The sequence below is a fragment of the Ooceraea biroi genome, chromosome 9, assembly GCF_003672135.1.
Source record: "Ooceraea biroi isolate clonal line C1 chromosome 9, Obir_v5.4, whole genome shotgun sequence".
NCBI lineage: Eukaryota > Metazoa > Arthropoda > Insecta > Hymenoptera > Formicidae > Ooceraea > Ooceraea biroi.
In genome coordinates this window covers 14,779,922-14,790,173 of record NC_039514.1, presented here as the reverse complement: position 1 = coordinate 14,790,173, position 10,252 = coordinate 14,779,922, and the positions used below count along the sequence as shown (strand labels likewise).

Sequence of the window (10,252 nt, the reverse complement as noted above, 5' to 3'; positions counted from 1 at the left end):
CAAATGTTTAGCGATCAGTGAATAGGCGTTTAGCACCTGCACAATTCACTGTCAACCAGAAGCAAGAACGGAAATGTTAATTATTCCCGGTTTATGTTAAGGTCAGAGATAATTACGGTATCTGTATCATTACAAATGGAATTCCTATAAGAATTAATATAAGAGTTTAATATAATTAAATATATATTTAATTTACAAATTGGGATATACAATTAATGATTAAATTAGCAACGTTGCGAAGACTAAATTTAGATACAAGAAAAATTACAAATTTACTAATTACAATATTATAAAAACTTCTAAAGAACTATAAATATAAATAAATAAAAATAATAATATAAATATTAATACTTTGAGTACTAAATTAAAAATATCATTGTTAAAAATGTTGTTGAATAAATCAACAACTATCAGCGCTTATTATTTTTTCTGCTCGTAATTAATACTAGAAATTGATTTTATGTTATTAATATCACATTGTGTACGTAACACAATGGCTGCAATGTTCTTAGATCACCATTTCGTAGAACAAGGAGCAGCCGAAAATTTGTTACCCACGATGCCCTTTTTTCCTTTTAAGTGCTTTCACTCGAATCCAGCTTAGATTACAAAAAGAGAAGGGCAGTGTTTTGAGCCTTTTTCGTTCACAAAGATTCGTTTACAAAGATGACTCACAACAATCCGGCGGCGGATCTTTACCGAGAAGAAGACGGCTCTCGCTCTACAACGAATCTGCATATATCGCAAACTGCCATGTGAGAGCAGTTTTAATTGCGTTACTCAGGATCGCAGCCGGTTTACGTATATAACCGATGCGCGGTCGATGTTTTCCCTCAAACGCCTCTTAAGAGTCCGAGCAGGAGCTGGGGAGCGAGTGCAACCAGGATATCTGCGACAAGAGGAAAAGAAAGTTCACAATGAGATCGCTACTGACAGTAAGAATGCTATAGTTCTTGTATTAATCCGACTAATCTCTTTTTTTATTAGACAGCTATCTTATTAAAAAATATCTTCTTAATCCTTACTCTATAATATTTTTGATTGGATGTTGTTCAAATGTTGTACAGTTTTATAGTTTAAATATGTTATAAATTATTATCATGCTATTCGTTTAATCTTTCACAATTAATTTAATACATTTTAATTTAACACGAACTAATGTGTCGAAAAACAGAAGTGATTCACGAATGAAAGAACAAAACTAATGTTATAAAAGCTATTATTATGAAATTATTATCGCCTCAAAATTACTATTATCTGATTTCGTTTTTGAAAATACAGTAAACTTGTGCACAATTATCCTTTTGATTCAACAAATAATAATCGAATAAACTGTGAATAAAATAAAATAACATTTGATATGAATACTTTTAATATAATTTTTTAATAATATTATTTTATAAATTGTATTTTATTAAGTACTTTTTTGAAATTGGTTTTTGTAAGTACTTTATTAATTATATGCTCTCTTTTTCTTTTATTATTAATAATACGTCGCTTTGTCATATTTTTTATTAAAATATAATTTTTATTTTCCGTTTTTGTGGTTAATGTAACCTAACCATTTTTTTATTTGTTTTTGCTAGACGATTTCTTGAATTGTGAGCAGTTTATAGTTAAGAAATAGTATTGTGCTCGTGTAAATATCAGAAAAGTATTTTATTATCTCCGTTGCTGCAAAGCAGGCACTGAAACATTGAACAAAAAGAAAAACTATCAATTTCGTTAAATGATTTCCCGTGAGATCGCGGAAGCAACCTTTTTCTCGATTAAGTAGATGTCATTGAAGTGAATAGGAAATGCGTAATCTTCCGTGTTTTTACTTTAAGGCATGATTGAAATTATCGCGGCAAACCGCAAAAGAAAGATATCATTTGTTTCGTGATATAACTTAAATGCTAACTTTTTTTAAAACATTTAAAATTAATATTTTAATACATTAATTTTAATATTTTATAACATCAATATTTTTAATCTTTTAATGTTTTATAACATTAATCTTTTCGGTCTATTCTCTTTCACACATCCCAAATATTAGAATATTTTATTTAAATTTTATTTTTATTTTTATTAAATTATACGGCAATTTTTATTTAAAGATTAAAGCAATGTCGGGGATTATAATGTTTTCGTAAATAGTTTCGTAAATATAGTTTTAATTACGTTACTTTGTTATTAATTATTACTTTGATATTAATTACGGTTACTTTGATATTAATAAATTTTCATGTATTTTGCAGTTACTTTTCGCGATCGTTTTGCTGAGTTTGAGCGCTACGCAAGTTCAAACAAAAAACATCGTATCAAGCTCTACCGCTCGAATAACTGATGAAACTGAATTTGCGCGATCGCGCAAATTCTTGGATAATGAGAAACATATCAAGCGAGTACAGATCCGCAATCAAGCTGGATTAGATGGTAAAGTGCAAAGGATCCGTTTGAGCCGTGACTTTGAAGAGAATAAACCGGGCATTCACGCATATGGTTTGCCGAAAAAACGTTTACCCAATAACGGTGTCATTGAAAGAGTTTACGTGGAAGGAGGCCACATCGATGATGTTTCAAGAAGTAGCCGACTGGTAAATATTATCATCAATTAGTATAATTAGTATCTGAAGTGGTTGAATTTGCATGATATAATTCGAATGTTTCAGTTTTGTGTCTTAATACGTTTGTTACTATGCATTACATATGTGTGACATACTGATTTATGTGGGAGACCAGTGTGTCCCCATGCATGAGAACGATCTTTTTTAATTTTATTTCCAATCAAGAAAAAATCTTTTTTAATTTTATTCCAAGAAAAAATCTATTTTATCAATATCAAAAATAAAAAAATAAAAATGTGAGATAGATGTGATAAATGATTTTCCAGTCACAACCATGGTAGCGAACGTGTTAAACGCTAAAACAAAATGCCGACCTTATTTTATTGTACAAAAGAACTCGTTTCCGAGTTTAATATAACAATGAATGTATTTCTTACAGGTGGAAGCCTATGGAATGCCAAAGGATGACATAAATACTAACGGTTTTATCGAAAGGCTGTCATCGCCGAGCGCAGATGATCGCCAATCCGAAAAGCTGGACTCACAAAACGAGAACGTCAGAGTAAGAAGATCTATTCGCGAGGGATCCGATAATAAAATCGAAGACAAGATCTCCAGCGAGGCGGAAGACATGGTAGCGCAAGATGCGAAAGTCTTCAGGCCGCTTTTCGTCTACAGGCAACAAGTGGCTGCCAGAGAAAGGCGGAATCACGCGAGAAACGTGGTACACAGGAATCATCGACACGCGGCTCATCAACCTTGCTATCACCGGCAGTATTGATTTTATTGAGCAGAATACGCGCAAGCATCGCATTTATTATCTTGTGAAAGCTAAGTTAGACGCTTGCTAGATTCTCCAGATAACGCAATCGTGTAAAGGACGTTGTGGCAATATCCGAAGGACAATCAGTTTCTTCATTTCTTAAGACAATCCTACACGTGCTTTGTTGAACGTTTGCGTTGCTTGAATCTTTTTTTTTAAGATGAGAAAGTGAATAATATGGAGAATTAGTCAGATTGCAGACAACGTAGAATAATTTGATCAATGATGCAAAGCTTTTTATTAAGTCTGTAAAATAATTCGATGCTTCCTTTTGAAGAAATTGAGCCTTTACTTTCTTTTTCTCTAGAGGGAATTCAACTGTCGGATAGGTAGAGAAAAGTATTAGAAAATGATATTTCGAATATTTCGAAGATTGACATTTATTTTTTTTGTAATCTTGAGGTTTTTTGTATTCTTGAGGTGGCAATTATAATATTGAAATAAGACTATAATATAGTTGACTTTGCGTTGATCATTATTGATTACACTTGAATAATTGATTATTCAGTTGTAATAACATTAAGAAATATTAATATTATGAAATATTAATATTAATGTGTTACGATGTCTATACATAGATTAATATGCTGGATATTATTAGATTTGTAGTTAAAGCGTACAAATATTGAAATCTACTGTTGTGTGTGATAAATCTTACAATTAACATTTTGCATTTCTGCATTAAGCTAAGACTATAATTTTGCTTTTTTATACTCCAATGCCTAAAAGTATTATTAAAAACTTTGTACTAACTTTATTGTTAGATGTATAGCATTATTCTAACTTGTTAGATTATTTCTTTCATTCTGAATAAAACCGCATATAAAAATTTTTGCATCATGTATTTTTAGCGCGTTACTAAATAAATAAGTTCTTGATCCGATGTAAGTATTAATTCATTTTTACATATCTGAATATTTTTTTAATATACTGATCTAAAAATTTATTATCGGCTGAATAATAATTAGAATAAGGATAAAATAGATTATACTTTTATGAGAAAGTTCATTAGTTTCCAAACAAATACTATTGAAGGAAACTATAAATTCTGAAACAATCTAGCTATTTAAGCTTGTGTATGAATTATTTGATAGTTCAATAGAGAATAAATTGCTTTATAATAGACAGCAAATTGCAGTATTATCTCTATATGATAAAAAAATCGCTTTATGTTTAAATTTTCAAATTTATTTTGTTAGAAAAATATAGAATCGCTGTCACATGTTTTAAATGTTTTAATCGTGTCTAATTTCTCGAATATTAATTGACAATAGGTTAAAAAGAGGCTAGAATCCAATAACGCAATATGTTGTAAACTACAATATTATGATTTTAAGAACACATTGAACACAAAAATTTGGAGTATAAGATAATTCATATTCAACTTTTGTACTTTTAGAACTCAACAATCGCGTAAGTGAAATGTTTTAACAATTTGTTCAGTTTTAGTTTCTTTATTTAATTATTGATGTAACAAATTACTCTTTCATGTTTTCTGTATTTATGTAAAATCTGCATTCGCAAGTCCAATCTATTTTCGATATTAAATCTTACGTAAGCGTTCATTCCTATATAATAATTCATGTAAATAATTTATATGTTATCTATAGTTATCATATTTATGTTCTGTAATGTAATAGCATGCATAAAAAAGTATGGAGTATATCTGAAGTAAACAAAATCGTTTCTTTAATTGTCATACATGTACTCGACTTATTATTGTCTCTTGTATTACTGCCATTTGTGATTTGGAAATGGATTTCTGAAAGAGATTACATAAAATCATTGCTAAAAGTAATCTTTGAGGTAAAATATAATATTTACAAATAAGATTAGCATCAAAAATATAAAAAATTAAGATATTTTGTAATACCTCATATTTTTATCTACCTCATCACTTATTTAGATATTATATATCTTCCTCTCGTATCTACTATATTTACATAATTAATTTAAAATTAATTATTTTTTTGCAGATCGCATTAGAGTTAATTATGTGGATTATCTTTGCCGACATTTTAATATACATGACTATAATTTTTATATTTGATGACATATATCATAGCAAAGCACAAAAAAAATATTCGCAGGCCACACTAGTTGATAATGATAAAAATTCTCACGTCGCAATTGGTGAATCTAAAAAGAAAGAAGTAGTTTAAATTTTATCGTAACGAATACTACATTTAGGATGGAAATGGAATCTTACGGATGTAAGCGTTTTAAATTATTTCGAAATTTGCATAGACATGAACAGTTATGTTAAAAGAATGTCTATGCATACATGTATTATAATAATAATAAAATATCAAGAAAAGAGTATGCAAACTAATGCATCGCGTGTCACAATGTTCATCACGGCAGTTTCCGTGTTGCAACCACACGTAGAAATAAACAAACACATCAGACAAATATAAAGATTTCGAAAAAATCTATAAATGTTGCCTGGAGGCATTTAAAATCATAGACGAATATTAAGTCATTTAGAAGTCGATGATATATAAAGCAATGGCCAAACTTTCGAACGTATCTTTTACAAATTGATTTACTCGACGTATATCTTTTTTAAAAGAAACCATGTTTACCAAACTTCTTCTCGTTGTCGTAAGTTCTTGCAACTAAAAATACTTTAACATAGTCAAATAGTGTACTTATTGCTGTTATTTTTATTGCAAATACATTATTATTACCTATATTTAAAGTTATTAGTGAAATTATTAATTATTAATTTAATACCATATTGTTTCACAATGCCAGGTAGCTGTATGCGCAGTGAATGCTCAACCCCTGCCAGATCTCGCGGAGACAGCCTTAACAGCACCTGGAGACATTGCAGAGAAGGTGGCCCGCGGTGTGGCAGAGATTGTTGACAAGGAGACAGATATCGCAGCCAAAGTTGCAGAAACGGCAGCTGACGCCGCGGAAAACGTCAGTGAGTCGGCATTGAATGTGGCTAAGGACGTGAAGAAGGGCGCAGTAGATCTACTGAAAACCGCACTCGAGGCAAAGCCGGACGTGCTACGAGCATTCCTGTTGCCTTTTATAACCGCAAATGATTACGCGAAAGACATTATCAGAGATCTCTTACCGCTGAGACGCGAACTGGAAATTTTGGTGCATCCGACAGCAGCCACATCCGTAGCAGAAGCTACGGCCGAAGCTAGGGCCGATGGTAACGCCGACAGCAGGGCCGAGGCCAGGGCTGATGCTAAATCCGTTGCTTGATAATCGTCCGTGTGATTTCTGACGCCATTCGCACTTGCCCATTAACGTGTACTGGAAATCTTAATAAGAAACTAATCATATACATCGCTATACTATTTACCACAATTTTGATTGATCTGCGTCGAGTTCTTAATTTCTGAAATGGATTGATTTAAAAACTATATGCTGAATTTGTATTTGTTTTCCTTCATAAATACAGATATGTAAATCCTATGTTTTCCTTTTGCTTCTTTTTCTCTATTTTCTTTCAAAATTTCAAAAAAAATATCGATATCTATTTCGATACATCGTTGCGAAATTGCTAAATGCGATGAAGTCAATATCGTGGTTTTATGTTGCTGCGTTTAGCAGAACGCAGCTGCCTTGTGCTGTTCTGTGTGTGACAGTGTTTTCTTTTTACATGCAAAAGCGCTGTACCCATTGCTGAGTCAAAGCGTAAAGCGTTTTGCAGCCTTTGTATCTTCCGCAAACATTTTAGGAAAAAACCTTTTTTAATGGAAATAAATCTTCGTCCAATTCTTAATTACATTAAGGAGGCATATACCTTTTTCGGAGTGACAAAATTGATTTTTTTTTACATATTTTGAATGTTTAATGTCTTAGGAATGAAACCCTAAAGCTGTTTTTTGAAATTCGAACAACTATAGAAGATACATTTTGATTGATTTCAGGTAACATAACGAGGAATGACTAAGCTCCATTCGATTATGACCTTGCTTCTATACTTAAACTTGTGTATAGCACAATCAATATATCAACTTTAACATAGATAAAAGAACATTGTACCTTATGTTTTGTTTGATATAACTCATGTCGTGCGACGGTTTAAAGGGTCGATTATACTAAGACGTTAAGTTTTAACGTGATATGCAAGTACGAATGGAGCCTTCAAAGTTTCTCGTGCACGCAGCAATACACAGCTAAACAGCATTCCAAGTGTCATATTAGAGATGCAATTAGAGATGATACAGACGTGCGTGACATAACGCGTTAATCATACCGCTCGAATGACGAGCATCACGTGATTAGAAATCGAGTGATCAAATGGCAAATTGTATAACATTATAGTTTATTTACGGATGTAAGTTAATTGCGAGCTACGTATCATAACGTCGCGTAAAAAAACAAGTAGATAATAAAATTCTGAATTTTCTAATAAAAATTCTAAAATCTTTAATAAAATTTTAGCTCTAAACATGGTGGCATGATCGAACGACATGTGGATCGATCGATTGATGCGATTTATCCACTACCAGTGACTGTGACACGACGCCATGAATTTACAGCCTGGCACAATCAGATCACTGATTATCAATAGACTGTTAAGCTAATTTCGAGTGTAAAATCGTGATAATATTGTATTAATTTTCTTTCTTACATTAATATATATATTATACAAATTATATTGAGTTGACTGAAAAAGTCCGTGCGGATTCTCTAACAGATGTTGTTTATTTCAATCTAATATGCGCTAATTCAGCATAATCTAATCAAGTACGTGTATGCTTGAAAAGATGATACTTCGGTACACATTTATTAAAGTAAAGTAATTTGAATTGCAATAAAATAAATATAACTGTTTAGCAATGGTTTGAAAATGGAAGGAAATAACAAGATTCTCTAGCGCATAATGCTTTTTTACTACTGATAAAAATTATGCGAAACGAATGAAACAAAAAGAATGTACCGTGTACACGGAAAGGATGCTGTTAACATTATAGTAATAGACCATAGACATAGTAAGAATCGACCGAGCGTGTTTTCTTATACTTGGCAATGAATATCAGAAATAGTAGAAGTAGTGTAGCTCTCTCTCTCTCTCTCTCTCTCTCTCTCTCTCTCTCTCTCTAATAAAAAAAGAGTAAGGTGTAAGAAAGAGTGAGTGGAGAGTGAGCACTCTTCTTTTATTAGAGAGAGCTATACTACATCTTTCTATCTTTTTCTACCTGATATTCATTGCTAACAATAAGTAGAAAACACGCTTGGTCTATTCTTACTATGTCTATGATTATATAAATGAGAATGCAAAACAGTCAATAATGATCAACGGACTATTCAATAAACAGACTGTCTATGATTATAAATGAGAATGCAAAACAGTCAGTAATGATCAACAGACCTTCAGTTCTTCAGTTGGAGAGCTTCATAAAAGATTAGATATTTCTTTTCTTGTTATATACAGGGTATATCAGATAATAAGAAAACGAAAGAAAGAAGGAAAATTCTTTACATTGTACAACTTGCAGACAATAATATAAAACTTTACAAACACTATTTGCATATGACACAAATTTGAACAATTTTGTTATAATAAAATACACGCTCAGCAACATTGCATATCACAAGGGCCCTTCCACAGTAGTTCACTCATCTCGATAGAAATAATAACAAATACACTATTATCCCGTATATTCGTTAGTTTTGCGAACAGTGTATAAAGAAATAAAGTGAATAAAAATTTCGGATGTTTTCTATCGAGTTGAGTGATCTGTTGTGAAAGAGTCCTACTTTTGATATGTGATGTCAGCATATAACGGAGCACTTAAGGTATGCCGCTTTCGGTCCTGTGTCGAGTATGAGTGATTGTGTGTGTGGGTGCACGTGTGGGTGTGTGAGTGAGTTGGCCGGGGCTGAAGGGAAGGTCTGTGTGTGTGTAGAATGGGGGAACATAACATCAAGTTCCCTGGACGCGGCTGGCGGACCGCTGGGTAGTTTGCTGAGGGCAATTCCCCGGTGGTTCCGTCTAGTGTCTAAGGATGTAGATCCGGAGGGGTTTTTAGTGGGTATGCTCAGAGGCCAGTATGGGTCCTGGGAGAGTCCCACACTCCCCGCGTCGGTCAGCGAACCGCTGAGCGGCCGAGGGTGCGTAATAGCATTTTTTTTCTCCTCACGTCCATAAAAAAAAACATATAACGGAGCGCGCAAAGTTTATTTTGCATTAATGAATTATACGTAGGTCTGGAACACCCTATATAATGTTTAATTTATTATAACAATTGTTCAAATTCGTATCATATGCAAATAGAATATTTGTAAAATTTTATTTCATCGTCTGCAAGTTGTAGGTACAATGTAAAGAATTTTCCTTCTTTCTTTCATTTTCTTATCATTTGATATATCCAATAACGTCTTTTCTTTTGAAGCGCTTTTACTTATTCTGTTCTTCCTCATTCAAAATAAAAGCGATTTTGATTTACGAAAATGTAAAGAACATTTAAAAAAAAGTACTGATACAAATGGAATGATATTGCAATATTAACCGACAGAAGATCATCGCATGACCGAAAACTGGTAATGGAAGCGTCATCACGACTTGATTGCGGTTACATCCTAAGGGGAAAAAGAAAAAAAAGAGGAAAATCACAGGGACAGCGACTCTACAGATACCATCGGTATCTGTAGAGCCGGCAAGTTCTCGGCAGTGTGTTTCAGCCATAATGGGCAACACGTGTATACTCTCTGATAATGCGTGCATTTCCATCTCTCTGCCCCACTTATGTAGCATGCTCGGCAGCGAACGTGTTCCGTAGAGTTCATCGGTTTCATCATGCGATACGCGATTATTCTTGATAAAGTCTCAAGGGCATACGTGTATGTGATGTTGGATTCGGAAAGCAGCGAGCGATTAACTGAACGTGTGTGGCGTGCGTTTTGT

General features: G+C 32.7%; 1 protein-coding gene and 1 long non-coding RNA gene across 2 annotated transcripts; one reads left to right on the top strand and one right to left on the bottom strand.

The window, feature by feature from the left end:
* Nucleotides 1-312: 312 nt before the first annotated feature.
* Nucleotides 313-8,424, bottom strand: LOC113562537. Its single transcript, XR_003406961.1, has 3 exons — nt 6,461-8,424; nt 6,109-6,325; nt 313-889 (listed from the first exon to the last, which is right to left on the bottom strand). It is a non-coding gene; the product is annotated as an uncharacterized LOC113562537 (long non-coding RNA).
* On the top strand, nt 834-4,201 carry LOC105276036. Its single transcript, XM_011333362.3, has 3 exons — nt 834-935; nt 2,241-2,579; nt 2,989-4,201. The coding sequence occupies exons 1-3, from the start codon at nt 918-920 to the stop codon at nt 3,328-3,330; spliced, it is 699 nt and encodes a 232-aa protein (XP_011331664.1). The 5' UTR covers nt 834-917; the 3' UTR covers nt 3,331-4,201.
* Nucleotides 8,425-10,252: the final 1,828 nt, after the last annotated feature.